The 17,996-nt window shown below is 35.9% G+C and overlaps 1 protein-coding gene across 1 annotated transcript in view; it reads left to right on the plus strand.

The window, feature by feature from the left end:
• The window catches only part of TTC6 (tetratricopeptide repeat domain 6), a 226,700-nt gene that overhangs the window by 161,615 nt on the left and 47,089 nt on the right, over nt 1–17,996 (plus strand). Inside the window, exons 17-19 of the mRNA XM_064365726.1 lie at nt 12,900–13,069; nt 15,720–15,840; nt 17,296–17,446. Coding sequence (XP_064221796.1) covers nt 12,900–13,069; nt 15,720–15,840; nt 17,296–17,446 — 442 coding nt within the window. The remainder of the gene's footprint in view (nt 1–12,899; nt 13,070–15,719; nt 15,841–17,295; nt 17,447–17,996) is intronic.

The raw sequence follows: 17,996 nt of genomic DNA on the forward strand, positions 1-17,996 counted from the left end.
CATTGTATGCCCAGTAACATAGACTTATAATTATTGTCTTATGCATTTGTCTTTTATGTCACATAGAACAAAAAAAGTGATTAGAAACCAAAAGTACTATAATACTGGTTTTTAAATCTACCTATTTGTTACTTTCTTTGGTGTTCTTTACTTCTTTGTATGGCATCAAGTTTCCATTTAGTGTCTTTCATGTCAGCCTTAGGGACTCCTTTCAGCCTTTTTTGTAAAACAGGTTTACTGGTAATGGACTTCTTCTGGTTTTATTTACTTGGAAATGCTTTGAGTTTTCCTTCTTTTTGAAGGCTAGTTTGCCAGGTATAGAATTCTTGCTTGACTTTTTTTTTTATAAAAGCACTTTAAATGTGTTATCTACTACCTTCTGATCTCTGTGCCTTCTAATGAGAAATTGGATGTTAGTCTTATTGAAAATCCCTTGTATATGATGAGTCACTTTTCTCTTAGAGTTTTCAATATTCTCTCCCACACCATCCCCCAAGATTTTCTTTGTCTTTGGTTGTTGACAGATTGGTCATAATGTGCCTTTATGTTAGTCTCTTTTAATTCATTCTAATTGGAGTCCTTGAATTTCTTAGATTAATACATTTATTTCTTTCATTGAATTTGGTAAGTTTTCAATCATTCATTATAAAAATTGTTATTTCTTCTCCTTTCTTTTTCTCTTCCTTCTGGAACTCACAACATATGCATATGTTGATAAGCTCGATCATGTTCCGTAAGTTTACTCTTAGGCTGTTTTTTTCCTTTAACTTTTTTCTTTCTGCTTCTCAGATTGGATAATGTCAATTGACCTGTGTCCAAGTTCTCTGAGTCTTCTTTTGCGCACTCAAATCTGATGTTGAAATCCTCTAGCGAATTTTTCATTTCATTTCAGTTACTGTACTTTTCAACTCCATAATTTCTATTTGGTTCCATTTTATAGTTTATTTATCAATCAATACCTATCAATGTCAATTTTTTCTTTAGTTCTTTGTTCATGGTTTCCTTTAGCTCTATGAGCAGATTTAAGATGGTTGATTTAAAGTCTGTATAGGAAGTCCTAAGTCTGGGCTCCCTCAGGGACAGTTTCTGTTAATTTCTCTTTGTCCTGTGAATAGGCTATCCTTTCTTATTCCTTTGCATTACTTGCAATTTTTTTTGTTGAAAAGTAGATATTTTGAATATTATAATGTGGCAACTTGGGATATCATATTCATTCTCCTTCCAGTGGTTCGCTGTTGCTGCTTCTTGTCATTCGTCTTTGTTTAATGACTTTTCTGAACTAATTTTGTGAAGTCTGTACTTTTTGTCATGTGTACCCACTGAAGTCCCTGTTGTCAGGTAGTTGTCAGGTAGTGATTTGATTGAGCTTTTCTTAACCTCCTGACACCAAAACCAAAACCAAATCACTCTTTTGGTCCTTGCAAATTGACCCTGTTGGGGCCCTTCTTCAATGCTTATCCAGGCAGTTATAACTTCAATGCCTTAGCTTTTACTTCCCACTTGCAGGAATCCTGAATCCACCAGAAGTTCTTCTTAGATCTTTTCTGTGCATGCTTCTAGCTCTGGGCTTTCATGTGACCTGCTGGACTCCTTGGGATACGTGGAAACTTTTTAAAGCCTGTATTCCCCCAGATATCTCCTTCCCCAGCTTCTTCCTTCCAAGACTTTTTAGTTTGTATATTGCTTTCCCCAACTGTTATCCATTGCCAAGGTGGCAGCAGTTAATACATTTGCTTTTAAATCCTTTTGATAAACACCTTTCACTATGACAGTTCAGCCCTGTGAAAGCTCTGAGGCAGACAAAACAAAGGCAGACCTTGAGCTGATCCTTCACTGATCTACCAGACAGGTGAGAATATACAATCACAATTCATTGATAATTATGTTCTTACTGCTTTCTTTCATATGAGCAACATGCTTGAGAAATGTTCTCAAGGCCACCGCTGATCTGGGAGGTGGGAGATTGTAAGAGAGTAAGTTAGAACACCATAGAGCTGCCCTTTTACCAAAACCCAAGTTTCCCCCCTTCATTAAGCATTTCCCTGTTGTGTTAAGTCATTAAATAGGCCTTAGAGTTTCATAAAATATTGATTCTGAGGTTTTTTTTTTTTGCCAACTTACTCATTACTTTTGTGTAAGCATGGAGTTTTGAATTCCCTACTCTGCCATTTTTTGCTCAGCACTAATCTCCCAACTCTTTAAAAAAAATTCACATTGTCTTTAACTTAACAATAATTTTAGTGATAATAGGAATCTTCATCTTTTGAATTTAATGAAAATCCCTCCTAAAAGATAATAGTCATAATTTTTGAGCCATTTATTTTTTAATTATTTCAAGAGAGTATACTTTTATTCCTGTTTAAAATTTAATTTTCCTGTGATCTATATATAAGATGCTCACATTAATAGGCTTTCTAATTCCATTTTTGTTTCTTTTCTTTAACATTTATTTTAGGTTCTGAGGTATGCACATTTATGATATAGATAAATTTGTCTCACGGGTGTTTGTTGTACAAATTATTTCATTACCAAGGTGATAAGCACAGTAACCAATAGGTAGTTTTTTTGTTTCTTACCCTTCCTCTCTCCACTCTCAAGTAGGACACTGTGTCTGTTGTTCCCTTGTTTAAGTCCATGTTTTCTCAATATCTAGCTCCTACTTATAAGTGAGAACATTCAGTCTTTGGTTTTCTGTTCCTGCATTAGTTTGCTTTGGATAATATCCTCCAGCTTCATTCATGTTACTGCAAAGGACGTGATTTTGTTTTTTTTTATGGCTGCATCATTTTCCATGGTGTATATGTACTGCATTTTCTTTATTCAATCTGGCATTGATGGGAATTTAGATTGATTCTATGTCTTTGCTATTGTGAAAAGTGCTTCAGTGAACATATGCATGCATGTGTCTTTATGGTACAATGATTTCTCTTTCTTTGGGTATATATCCGAAGACAGGATTGCTGGGTTGAATAGTAATTCTGCTTTGAGTTATTTGAGAATTCATCAAACTACTTTCCACAATGACTTAAGTGGTTTACATTCCCACTAGCAGTGTATTAGCATTCCCTTTCCTTGGCAACCTCACCAGTATCTATTGTTTTTGACATTTTAGTAATAGCCATTCTGACTGGTGTGAGACGGTATATTGTTGTTTTGATTTGTATTTCTCTAATGATTAGTGATATTGGGCATTTTTTTCATATGCTTATTGGCTACATGTATGTCTTCTTTTGAAAAGTATCTGTTCATGTCATTGGCCCATTTTTTAATGCTATTTTTGTTTGTTTGTTTGTTCATTTAAGTTCCTTACAGATTTTGAATATTAGACCTTTGTCAGATACACAGTTTGATAATATTTTCTCCCATTCTGTAAGTTTTCTGTTTACTCTGCTGATAGTGTCTTTTGCTATGCAGAAACTCTTTAGTTTAATTAGGACCCATTTGTCAGCTTTTGTTTTTGTTGCAATTGCTTTTGGCATTTGCATCATGAGATCTTGGCTTGGTCCTATGTCCAGAATGGTATTTACTAGGTTTTATAGTTGTAGGTTTTGCATTTAAGTCTTTATCTTGAGTTGATATTTGTACATGGTATTAGGTAGGGGTTCGGTTTCAATCTTCTGCATATGCTAGCCAGTCATCCCAGCACCATTTATTAAATAGGGAGTCCTTTCCCCATTGCTTGTGTTTGTCAGCTTTGTGTAACATTAGATGGTTGTAGGTGTGTGGTATTATTTCTGGGCTTTTTATTCTGTACCATTGGTTTATGTGTCTGTTTTTGTACCAGTACCGTGCTGTTTTGGTTGTTGTAGCCATGTAGGATAGTTTGAAAATGGATAATGTGATGCCTCCAGCTTCTTTCCTTTTGCTTAGAATTGCTTTGGCTTTTTGGGCTCTTTTTATGGTTCCATATGAATTTTAAAATAGCTTTTTCTAATTCTGAGAAGAATGTCATCGGTAATTTGATAGAAATAGCATTGAATCTGTAAATTGCTTTGGGCAGTATGACCATTTTAACAATGTTTATTCTTTCTATCCATGAGCATGAAATGTTTTTTTCATTTGTTTGTGTCATCCCTGATTTCTTTGAGTGGTGTTTTGTAATTCTCATTGTAGAGAGCTTTCACCTCCCTAGTTAGCTGTATGCCTGGGTATTCTTTTTGTGGCTATTGTGAATGGGTTGGCATTCTTGATTTGGCTTTCAGTTTGGATATTCTTGATATAGGGGAATGATACTGTTTTCTGTACATTGATTTTTTGTATCTTGAAACTTTGCTAAAGTTGTTGATCAGATTAATGAGATTTTTGGGCAGAAACTATGGGGGTTTTCTAGGTATAGAATCATATCATCTGCAAATAGGTATAGTTTGATTTCTTTTCATCTAATTTGGAGTCCTACTTTTTTTTTTCTTTTGCCTGATTACTCTGGCCAGGACTTCCAGTACTATGGTCAATATGAGTGCTGAGAGAGGGCATCCTTGTCTTATTCTGGTTTTCAAGGGGAATGCTACCAGCTTTTGCTCATTCAATTTGATGTTGGGTGTAGTTTTGTCATAGACAGCTCTTGTTATTTTGAAGTATGTTCTTTCAATGTCAAGCTTTTCAAGGTTTTTAAACATAAAGGTTGTTGAATTATATTGAAAGCATTTTCTGCATCTATTGAGTTAATCATCTGGTTGTTTTTAGTTCTGTTTATGTGATGAATCACATTTATTGATTTGCACATGTTTAAACAGCGTTGCATCTCAGGGATAAAGCCTACTTGCTCATAGTGGATTAGCTTTTTGATGTGCTGGTTCTTTCTCATCTTTATAAGCTGAAGTTCCTTCAGTCTTTGAAATTTGTATCTTTTGTGTAGTTTTTTTTTTTTTAATGCTTTTATTTTCTTTGAAGTTTTTAGGGGTTTGATTGTGGTATAAGGTAGGTACAGTTGACTGGTTTTCTTTCTGGAAGATTATAGGGGCCTAAGTCTCAGCTCAGCACTCCTGGGCTGCATGTTCTAAGTCTATGGGAGTAGTATTAGATTTCTGTCTTTGTTTTCTGGCCCCTTGAGTTGAGAACCTGCTGTGCTGGAGGGGCTAAGTTGTTCCCAGACCACTGGCCACAACACTTTGATGGGTGGTGCCAGCTAATGTACTTCAATGGGTTGTGGCAACAGGATCTGTGCTCCTTTGCACATGCCAGCAGCAGTGGCAGCACAGTGGAGTGCATGCTTATTAGCTGGGATGGTGTGCTGGTGGGCATGGGGATGTCAGTCTCTCTGTGGGTATTCACAGTGACTGTGGTGGCAGCGTGGGGGGTGACAGGGACACTGGTGTCCATTAATGTGTTTGTGGCAGGGTTCAGGTGCTGGTGGATGTTGGGCTCATGGCCTTCATATGTGTGTTTTTTGTGTTCTTAGGGTGGCAGTTGCAGGTGTAGGGCTGGTGGTCTCTGTGTGTGCATTTGCACTGGCAGCAATGGCAGTTCAGAGAAGGAGGTGGGGCTACTGATCTCCATATGTGTGTCTGCACCAGCAGTGGTAGCCCAGCAGTGAGGGCAGCAGAGTGTGCTCATGCCAGCAGCTAGTGGCATGGTGGGATGCACATGCTATTGCATATCAGTGGGGAAGGGTTGGTGAAGTCTGCCCATGTGCATGTGCACCTGCAAAGTGATGAGGGAGTGGCCATTGATGACTGTGTGCCAGGAAAGCAGTGTGGGGGAGGCCCTGGAGGGTTGAGGATGCAGGTGAACTGGTGCCTGTCATCTGGAACTGCTCTGCTGGAGCTCTCCAATAGTCAAACATGGCCTGACAGTGCAAGAGGTATGATGTGGATGCCTGGGAGGCACCCTGCTTGGGCATCTAAGGCTTCCTAGCAGGTGTGGTTACCTGGAGTCCTGGGTGAGGCCAGCAGACATGGGAGGGCACTCAAGTTGGACTGGCATCATCTCTGGGGCAAGGTTGTTCTGGTCTATTGAGGTTCAATGACCCCCCTAAGGCTAAAGTCTCCCAGAGGAGCATGGCGGGCCTTGGGGAATGGGCATTTCTGGCTGTGTGTCATTGCAGACTTTCCAGCTCCAAACCCTCTGGGCTTTGCACAAGCTGGAATTTTGCCCCACTACCTCTCTCTGCCAGCTTAAGTGTCCATGGGGGTCATGAGGTCTACTGCTGCCAGGATTCCAGAAGTCTATGGTGAGAGCAAGTTGCTTTCATAACAGGGTAAGGGTGAGTTGAGCAGCAAAGGAGCGACTTGCTCTTACCACCCTTGCAGGGTTTCTAGGTTCCTCTCCTTTCACTGTGTCATCTTTGTCCTCATTCTGTCATTCTCAATGCATTTCCTCTGAAGATCTGCTGAGAGTGCCAGTCTTTCTGATGTTCATGTCCCTCAGTGACAGGTTTCATTCTGGCTGTGACTAGTCAACCTGCTTAGAAGTTTTCTTGGCTTCCTTATTTTGAAGGACAAACACTTCTTGGCGTTATATATTTTTGGGTGGAACATTTTAAATTTGTACTGAGTTTTCTTTCTCTTTAAAATTTTAAATCTATATTCATAGTAAAATTGGTCACTAGTTTTGTAGTCAGATTTTGATTTCAGCGTTTGACTTTTTCAAAATGGATTGTTTCATCTTAGAAACATGTCCTTTATTATTAGATATTTTTGCTCTTTGAAAGTTTGGAATAACTCACTTCTAAAATTATCCCAGCTTATAGCTGTTTGCTGAGAGGGCAAAATGTTTTGAAACTCTTTAGAAATTATTCCCTTGTTATTGGTCTATTCTGGTTGTCTACTTCTTGAATTGAAGAGGCATTACTTGCAGAAAGGGATCAAATTAGTTGGAGGAAAATAAAAAGGTTAATTCAAGGTATTATAAGACAGTGCTGTCTTACGGGGGGCCTCATGCTTTTAAAGAATTGGCCTTATCCCATTACCAATAGGGGGCCATGGAAAGAAAGTTTTTAAGAGAGTAGTTCTTTATTATATTATAGTAAAATCTTATCACTCCAGAAATAGGAATAAAGTAAAATAGTGGCCCAGGTGTGAGCTGATGAGGATTTGAAGTATTGATGAAGTTGAAACAAAAGAAGAAACAAATGGAAAAGTCAGTCCGTTTGAATGAATGAATCAATTAATTAATGGCATGCTACACAGAATATTACAAAAGGTTTGCTCTGTAAGATTTTAAGTTCAGAAGCATATTATATGCTCGAAATTAATTAGCAATATTCTTTAGTAGTTAATACTAATTAAAAATAAATACAGAGCTCTTCCACTTGTTAGAAAATTAATGAAACATTGTTTTTCTCAACTTTTAAGTTCAGGGGTACATGTGCCAGATGTGCATATAGTCACATTTTTGTTACATAGATAAATGTGTGCCATGGTGGTTTGATACACAGATCATCCCATAACCTAGATATTAAGCCTAGTATCCATTAACTATTCTTCCTGATGCTCTCCCTCCCCTTGCCCCATTTCCAACAGGCCCCAGTGTGTCTTGTTCCCTCCCATGCATTCATGTGTTCTCATCATTCAGCTCCCACTTACAAGTGAAAACATGAAGTGTTCAATTTTCTGTTCCTATGTTAGTTTGCTGAGGATAATGGCTTCTAACTCCATCCATGTCCCTGCAAAAGACATTATCTCATTTTTTTTAAGGCTGTGTAATGGTGTATATGTACCAAATTTTCTTCATTCACTCTATTATTGATCAGCATTTTTCCATGTCTTTGCTATTGTGAATAGTGCTGCAATGAACATACATGTGCATTATCTTTATAATAGAATGATTTATATTCCTTTGGGTATATACCCAGTGACAGATTGGTGGGTCAAATGGTATTCCTGCCTCTAGGTCTTTGAGGAATCACCACACTGTCTTCCATAATGGTTGAACTAATTTACACTCCCACCAACAGTGTAAAAGCATTGCTTTTTCTCCACAACCTCTCCAGCATCTGTTGTTTCATGACTTTTTAGTAATCACGGTTCTGACTGGTTTGAGATGGTATCTCATTGTGGTTTTGGTTTGCATTTCTCTAGTGATCAGTGATGTTGAACTTTTTTATATATGTTTGTTGGCCACATCTATGTCTTCTTTTGAGAAGTGGCTGTTCATGTGCTTTGCCCACTTGTAATGGGGTTTATTTTTTTCTTGTAAATTTGTGTAAGTTTCTCATAGACTCTGGATATTATACCATTGTCAGATGAATAGATTGCAAACATTTTCTCCCATCTTGTAGGTTGTCTGTTCACTCTGATGATAGTTTCTTTTGCTGTGCAGAAGCTCTTCAGTTTAATTAGATCCCATTTGTCAATTTTTGCTTTTGTTGCAATTGCTTTTGGCTTTTTTGTCATGAAATCTTTGCCCATGCCTATGCCCTATGTCCTGAATGGTATTGCCTAGATTTTCATCTAGGGTTTTTATAGTTTTGGTTTTCATGTTTAAGCCTTAATCCAACTTGAGTTAATCTTTGTATATGGTGCAATGAAGGGATCCAGTTTCAATATTCTGCATATGGCTAGCCAGCTCTCCCAGCACCACTTATTAAATAGGCAATCTTTTCCCCATTGTTTGTTCTTGTCAGGTTTGTCAAAGATCAGATAGTTGTAGATGTGTGGTTTTATTTCTGAGTTCTCTCTTTCGTTCCATTGGTCTGTGTGTCTGTTCTCGTATCTATACCATGCTGTTTTTTTTTTTTAAAAACTTTATTTTTCACTTCAAAAGGTTTTTGGGGAACAGGTGGTATTTGGTTACATGAATAAGTTCTTTAGTGATGTTTTCTGAGACTTTGAGGCACCCATCACCCAGGCAAGGTACACTGTACCCATTGTATAGTCTTTTACCCCTCACCCACCTCCCATACTTTCCCCCAATTCCCCAGAGTCCATTGTATCATTCTTAGGCCTTTGCATCCTCATAGCTTAGCTCCCACTTATGAATGAGAACATATGATGTTTGGTCTTCCATTCCTGAGTTACTTCACTTAGAATAACAGTCTTCAATTCCATCCAGGTTGCTGGAAATGCCATTATTTCATTCCTTTTTAATGACTGAGTAGTATTCCATCATATATATATATATGTGAGACATATATATATCCCATCATACACACACACACACACGTGTGTGTGTATGTACATATATATGTATATATGATGGAATACTATATCTCACATATATATATCCTAACATATATATACACACACACACATGTATATATATATGATGGAATACTATGATATATATATATATATCCCATCATATATATATGGTGGAATACTATGATATATCTGTTTATCTATCTATCTATATCACACTTTCTTTATCTACTCATTGATTGATGAGCATTTGGGCTAGTTCCATGTTTTTGCAATTGCAAATTGTGCTGCTATTAACATGCATGTACAAGTATCTTTTTCATTTAATGACTTCTTTCACACTGGGTAGATACCTAGTAGTGGGATTGCTGGATCAAATGGTAGATCTACTTTTAGTCCTTTAAGAAATCTCCACACTGTTTTCCATCATGGTTGTACTAGTTTACATTCCCACCAACAGTGTAAAAGTGTTTTAATTTTACCACATCCATGCCAACATCTGTTTTTTGATTTTTTGATTATGTCCATTCTTGCAGGAGTGAGGTGGTATCACATTATGGTTTTGATTTGCATTTCCCTAATAATTAGTGATGTTGAGCTTTTTCCCATATGCTTGTTAGCCATTTGTGTGTCTTCTTTTGAGAATTGTCTATGCATGTCCTTAGCCCACTTTTTGATGGGATTGTTTGTTTTTCTCTTGCTAATTTGTTTGAATTCTTTGTAGATTCTGGATATTAGTTTTTGTCAGATGTATAGACTGTGAAGATATTTTTCCCACTCCTTGGGTTGTCTGTTTATTCTGCTGATTATTTCTTTTGATGTGCAGAAACTTTAGTTTAGTTAAGTCCCATCTATCTTTGTTTTTGTTGCATTTGCTTTGGGTTCTTGGTCATGAAGTCTTTGTCCAAGCCAATGTCTAGAAGGGTTTTTCTGATGTTATCTTCTAAAATTGTTATGGTTTCAGATCTTAGATTTAAGTCTTTGATCCATCTTGAATTGATTTTTGTATAAGGTGAGAGATGAAGATGTAGTTTCATTTTTCTGCATGTGACTTCCCAATTATCCCAGCACCAGTTGTTTAGTAGAGTGTCCTTTCCCTAGTTTATGTTTTTGTTTGATTTGGCAAAGATCAGTTGGCTGTAAATGTTTAGCTTTATTTCTTTATTTCTCTGTGCTATTCTATTGGTCTCTGTGCCTATTTTTATAACAATACCATGCTGTTGGATAATGTGATACCTCTGGATTTGTTCTTTTTGTTTAGTCTTCCTTTGGCTATGAGGGCTCTTTTTTGGTTTCATGGAAATTTTAGGATTTTTTTTTCTAGTTCTGTGAATAATGATAGTGGTATTTTTATAATACAAGTGGAATTGCATTAAATTTGTAGATTGCTTTTGGCAATATGGTCATTTTCACAATATTGATTCTAACCATCCATGAGTATGGAATGTGTTTCCATTTGTTTGTGTCATCTATGGTTTCTTTCAGCAGTAATTTGTCGTTCTCCTTGAAAAGGTCCTTTACATCCCTTGTTAGTTGTATTCCTAAGTATTCTATTCTTTTTGTAGCAATTGTGAATGAGAGTTCATTCATAATTTGACTCTCTGCTTGCCTGTCTTGTTGGTGTAAAGGAATGCTAAAGATTTTTCCATACTAATTTTGTATCCTGAGACTTTGCTGAAGTGGCTTATTCACTTAGGAAGTTTTGGGCTGCAGTGATGGGGTTTTCTTGATGTAGAATCATCATAAACAAACAAAGATAAGTTGACTTCCTCTCTTCCTATTTGAATACGCTTTCTTTCTTTCTCTTGCCTGATTGCCCTGGCCAGAAGTTCCAAAACTATGTTGAACAGGAGTGGTAAGAGAGGGCATCCTTGTCTTGTGCCAGTTTTCAAAGAGACTGCTTCTAGCTTTTGCCCACTCAGTATAATATTGTCTGTGGGTTTGTCATAGATTGCTCTTATTATGTTGAGATATGTTCTTTCAATACCTATTCTATTGAGAGTTTTTAACATGAAGAGATGTTGAATTTTACTGAAGGCCTTTTCTGCATCTATTGAGATAATCATGTGGCTTTTGTCTTTAGTTCTGTTTATGTGATGAATCACATTTATTGATTTGCATATGTTGAACCAGTCTTGCATAACAGGGTTGAAGAAAACTTGATTGTGGTGAATGAGCTTTGTGTTGAGCTGCTGGATTCAGTTTGCCAGTATTTTGTTGAGGATTTTTGCATTGATGTTTATCAAGAATAGTGGCCTGAAGTCTTCTTTGTTGTTGTATCTATGCCAGATTTTGATATTAGGATGATACTTGCCTCAAAGAATGAGTTAGAGTGGAGTTCCTCCTTTTCAATTGTTTGGAATAGTTTCAGAAGAAATAGTACCAGCTCTTCTTTGTACATCTTTTATGATTCAGCTGTGAATCTGACTGGTCCTGGGCTTTTTCTGGTTGATACTGTGAGGGTGTGTGTGTCCACGAATTTATCCATTTCTTCTAGATTTTCTAGTTTATGAGCATAGAGTTGTTTATAGTATTCTCTGATGGCAGTTTGTATTGCTGTGGCTTCACTGGTAATACCCCTTTTAAGATTTCTGATTGTGTTTATTTGATTATTATTTCTTTTTTTTTCTTTGTCTAGCTAATGGCCTATTTTATTAATTTTCAGAAAACCAGCTCCTGGATTCATTGATTTTTTCTAAGGGTTTTTCATGTCTCTATCTTTTTCAGTTTAGCTTTGATATTGGTTATTTCTTGTCTTCTGCTAACTTTGGAGTTTGTTTACTCTTGGTTCTCTAGTTCTTTTAGTTGAGATGTTAGGTTGTCAATTTTAGGTCTTTCTACCTTTTTGATATCAGCATTTAATGCTATAAATTGCCCTCTTAACACTGCTTTAGCTGGATCCCAGAGATTTTGGTATGTTGTCTCTTTGCTCTCATTAGTCTTTTAGCTCATCAAGATACAAATTATTTTCCCACAAGATAAAATATCTTGAGTCTCAAGATGTTTACTGCTTTTGAAAGACCTCTATCATCAGTCTGCCAACATACTGATTACACTCTTTTGTCCAAATTATCATTGCTTTTACAATATAATCTTTCTGAACGCTTATTTATCCTCCCTTTAGATTTATTTTTATTTTTTCTAAGTAGGCAATCTAGTAACTTCTTTCTTCTGTTTTTCCTTGTCATCTTTATTTTATTCCCAAAATGGTTATGCTTCACATTATTAACTAATTGAAAATGAGTTTTTCAGCATTGATGTAAGTCAATAATATTTTCAAAATTGGAGTCAGAAGTTAATGATAAAGGAATACAGTTTGTACAACCAATGCAATAGCTTTCATTCACGAAAGAGCAGACTCTCATGTATTTGGATGTATCTTCAAGCACCAGAGAAATACCTCCTAACAACTTCTACTCAGTGGAGTCCACGTTCTGCAAAATTGATTATTTTGTTTTTCTGTAGAGCAATTTTGTATAGATTAGTACCTAATACATTTTGGGGACTCAATAAATAATAATAAATGTGGTACTTATTTTATTGACATACCTCCATGACGAATGTAAGAAATAAAATTAGCGACATATAATTAATATATAGAATGTACTTAATAAGCATATAATTACATATGCAATAAAGTGTACTTCAATTTATAAAAATTTTATATTATTTTTGCTGTTAACATCGTGACTAAACTCTCTTGCAAAGCCAGGAGAAACATTTACAAATTGTTACTCAAATATAAAATTAATTGTATAGGTTTACCAAAAAGAGAAAATACATACTTTACAATACCTGTTAAAATGAACTTTTTTTCCCTAGGACATACCGAGGGATGGCATATGTTAAACGGAAATTTTATAAACAAGCAACTCAAGATTTTTCTGCTGCAGTTCACTTAGATCCTAATAATTGGTTAGCGTTGTATTATCGAGGTTGCTTATTCAGAAAGAGTAACCCTTTTAGAGCACTACAGGATTATAGCGTTTCAGGTACTTTGGCTTCAATTACTTGTTTATAACACTCTCATCTGAGATTCAACAGCTCAGTTTCATAGTGGTGAATGCTAATGTGGGGTCACTAATGTAATATGTATACTACTATATATTAATACACACATATAAGTATATATGACATAAGCTTATACATTTTAATATTCTTATATGGGTATATAATATATGGATATATAGCTATAATGGTTTAGTTAGAAGTGCTTCTAATATGCCCTTTGTGTGTGTGTGTTAACTGTGGGGAGAATGTGATATCAAAGAAATCTCTTTCTATATATTGGGTTCTGAGAATTTTTCTGGAAACCCAGGCCTGTGTCCTAGTCAGCTTTCTAAAATGGCAGTAAATTGTTCTGATGGGCTGTGTCCTGCTCTGTAGGCTCAGCCTAAGGGATTTGTTAAATTTACAGTTTTTAACCCCTAAACTAAAAATAGGTTTCAAGAATCCTTAGTAGCTAAGGATACCAACAGCTAAAAATGGCCATTTCTATGTTACCCTCAATCAACACATTACTGGTTTATATATGTACCCAGCACAATTGTGAGCATAGAGTCATTGCTCAGTAAACAGCCTCCAACAGAATGAATGAGCCCATCCTAACTGACAAAATCCAGCCTGAGTCCAAAACTCCAGACATGCCTGTGTTTACCAAAGTTCTAGAATCCCATCATCCTCGATTAGACAGTGTCTAGAGATTAAGAGACAACCAGATTTCCACAGGGAAGAAGGTCTAAGGTGATTGCTATTTGACTGTCTTAACCCTAACCCTTCTCATTAATATTAAAATAGAATAACTCAAATTTCATTCTGTGTGTTGAGAGGAGGCCTGTCTATCATATTTCCCTCTTCTACAAGTTTTGGGCTTCTGATGCCTCCTCTCCCCACTTCTAGTCTATCACAATAATTCAACAAAATTCCTATTATTTAATTATCCAGAGCAGACAAACTTGATTTCAGCCTCAATCCTTTTCTACCAGATAGCCCAAGTAGTTTTATCACTCACAACAAAAAAAGATATTTTTCTAAGCTAATAATAATGATATGTAACATTTATTGGGCATTTTGCTACTTGCCAAGCACTGTTTAAAGTGCCAAGTAAGGAGTATCTCAGCATTCAGAATAATAATATGAGCTAGGTACTATTTTCATTCACATTTTACTGATGAGAAAGCCACAGCATAGAGAGGTTAAATAATATTTTTTTTTCTTTTTCCTTGAGAAGAGTTTTTTTTTTTTTCAAGAGCAACCACCCAAACTACAGCTGATTTTGTCATTGCTAGCCAGTCATACCCTGTACTGAGCAGTTAGATTTTCTTCAAGTGATAACAGTCAATGTGCCACATAATGATGTTTCGGTAAACAACAGACTGTATATACTATGGTTAAACCTGATATACGGCACTTGATGTTGGCGTTGCAGATCAAGTAGGGGAAATGATTGATATTCATTAATGGTGTTGGGACATTTGGTTTTCCATATGATATATATATCATCATGTTAACTGTAGCAAGGGAGCATGTGATATCAAATAACTCTCTTTCTACATATTGGGTTCTGAATTTTTTTTCTGGAAACCCAGGCCTGGGTTTATGTATCTATATAACAATATACCATCTAGGTTTGTGAAAATACACTCTATGGTGTTTGCACAATGAAGAAATCTCCTAACTGCGTTTCTCAGAACACATCCCTGCTGTTAAGTGGTGCATGACTGTATTTACTTAATCTGTATGATCATTGCTGACACTGGCTATACTTCTCTAAATCCAGTACTGTGAATATTTTTTGTCCTAGACTGTAAACATTGTACACATTTTTGGTAAAACTTCCCATCTTAAGCCAGAACAGCTTGGGAAGATTAAAAGATATGTGTCAAAATTTGTAGAAACCCCATCTAATTCACTAGCATGTTTTAAAAGTGAAGGGGCAGTCAGTAGGCGAGAGATAGGAGATGACCTCTAGACTGGTTGCTGATGAGAGTCACACACCTGGAGTACTGGGAGGAGGTTCTTTTTCTCCCTTCCATTATTTGGCATATGCATCCCAGATAGCTGTTATTTGGGATGTGCATAGTAAAGCTGTCTGCCTTACCTCCAAACTCTGCTTGCCTTCCTTGGTGTAGCCTCTTGTCTATCCTGGTTTGTGTGTAAGCCTGACTTCTGCTTTCTGCCTTCAGGACTAGTACCCAAGCCTATTCCTTGGTCAGTAATGATGGCTTCCTGATAAAATCAGGCTGTCAAGGGTCATGGCACCCCTCTAACTGGTGTTAAATTCTAGGCCAGTCTTTGCCTCTGACTGGCATATCATGACCATGGCCAATGTACTTACTCCCTTTGGACTTTAATCTCCTCACCTGTATAGTGAGTGGGCTATGCTAGATTCCCATCAGGATTTAGTTCAGCTCTAATGAGTTTGTGAACCACAATTGCCACATTTTTACTAATAAATACATTTTAATATACGATACTATTGTTTTACTTACCAAACAGTGCACTCATCGTAGATATGTTTCTATTTTATGTAACTTTAAAAAATGAGAATAAGCAATAGGAAGGTTATAGACTAAAATGTAACTTACATATGGTTGTTTTAGAACCTGAGTAAGATACATTTTTTTTTTTTTTAATTTTAAGCACTCATAAATGATGGCTATGAGAATCTTAGTTGTTTTCTACATCGGGGAATAGTCTATGCACATCTGAAACTTTGGTTGCTGGCAATTTGTGACTTTGAAACTGTGATTTCTCTAGAAAGGTACGTTTTCCTTTTCATATTTATTGATTTCACTTCTGTATAAAATTGAAAACCTGAAACGGGAGAAAAAGTTTCTTTCCGCTCATCATTGATAACCTAGTAAAAAATGAGACATTTATAAAGTCATCCTACAATTGGAATACTACTTCTAAAAGCAAGATTACTTCTGGAATAAGACCTTCTAAACATCTGTTTGCCTCAGATGTTTTTGCAAATTTTAGAAGTTAAATAAATTTGACGGGAGTTAAATCCATGCATAAGGAATCAATACTATCAAGAAGATCTTGGAGATGCCCAGGCTAGAGCTTTTTGAAATTAACTTTGTGGAAAACTGTCATTAAGTTTTAAAATAATGAAAAAATATTCTGCTTAGTATATGATCACTGTGGACAACATACAACTCAATGGAAGGCAACCTTCTATTTAGAACCTCTGGCTTCATTTTGTTTAGTAAAACAAAAACACTAATACCATTTAGAAATTGAATTCTTCTTGGGATAATTTAGCTAGGACTGTAGGTTCAGGAAGAAACACAGACTGAAAGTTAAATGCAGTAGTCAAAAGTCAAACTGTAAATCACAGAACTTAATTAAAAATTCCCCTTTTTCCAATGAAGCATTTATGAAAATGGAAGATGTCAGGAAGAGTAACTAATCATGCCAATTCCATGCCAACCAGCAGACTGTTTATTTAATCTATCCAAGGTAAACTTTGAACTCGACACAGGAAATTCATGGAGCGTGGCTCCATAATGACCACAGTGGTTTTCTTTTGGACATTTTTGAGCCAGAAAGAAAAAAAAAAGAGTGTCAGCTCCAAAGAGATGGAAAGTGAGCAGTAGGAACTTTGGTGTCTAGGCAAGGGGTCAGGGATTCTGTGAGGCTGGATTATTGGATGGGTGCCTTTCTCATTTTGAATTAGCGGCATCAAACATGATAATTTCTGAGGTTATTTCTCTACTGAAAGTCATTTGATTCTAAGAGAGATAAATAACATTTATTTGATACAGAAAAGCAGCTGTGTTAATATATATGTGGAGAGGATTTTAACCCCAAGCCACCAAACCCTTGAATATGACTGTTTCTCACTGTCACTCATGGCCAATAGAACATAAGCTGAGGTAAAGACTCTTTAGTTGAGGAAAACTAAGCTTGTGACTCTAGGTAACTGAAGAGCAAATCAAGGAAGAGTAAAGTTTTGCTAAAAGTCTAGGAGACTTCAGGAGTTCTGTTCCTATCTCAAACTCTAAAAACATCAATTCCCTACTAAGGATTTTATAAAAGTGTTTATAGTTTTTCATAGAGAGCATATAACTAATTTACTTTCATTGTAAAACATTAAAAAATACTCTGATGAATACTGATGAATGTATTTCATTCAGTTTATTCCTAATTAGAGAACATTTGGAATAATTAAAAATATTTAACAAGATTTCATTTTCTCATATTTTTTTAGAACTATTACTTTGGCTTATATAAATATTGGCCTCATACAGCTGCTACACCTGGATAACTACACGGAAGCCATTTGGCAATTTTCTGAGGCTATTAGAATTGATCCTTTATGTATTCAAAGTTATATCTGTCGAGCAGAAACCTATTTTAAGGTATTTAAGGCTGAGAACTGTGATTTTTTAAAATAAACTTCAATTTTCTAGATATTTGTTCAACGTAATTTTAGTATATATATATTTTAGCTAATTCTAGGGGCTAATGCATGTATAAGCAATGTGTTAAGCTGGTAGAGTTAACTCTAATTACCCATTTATAAAGTCTCTACTTTCAAGGTGTGCATTTTTATGTCTTTCATTTTTGAAGGTAATACCTGTTTTTTCTTTATTACAAAAACATAATATATTTATTGCAGGTAATATATGCATGTGAATAAGAATAAATTAAAAACTATTATCTATAATTTTATTCTCTGGGAATAGCTACTATTAACAAGTCGAGTCTATGGTCCAATGTTGTGTGTGTGTGTGTGTGTGTGTGTGTGTGTGTGTGTTACAGGTGAGTAGGTGGGTTCATACAATGGGATCCATCCATAGAACGGGATCTTCACCATTCATACTTTCCTTTAATTTTTTTTTAAATTTTTATAAGTTGTTTAAATTAAAAATAAATGTTATATGTCCCTGGTGTGACAAATTCAAACAG

Source organism: Aotus nancymaae, unplaced genomic scaffold (genome assembly GCF_030222135.1).
Source record: "Aotus nancymaae isolate 86718 unplaced genomic scaffold, 86718_ANA_hifiasm-v0.15.2.pri h1tg000062l, whole genome shotgun sequence".
In the NCBI taxonomy this organism is placed as follows: Eukaryota; Metazoa; Chordata; class Mammalia; order Primates; family Aotidae; genus Aotus; species Aotus nancymaae.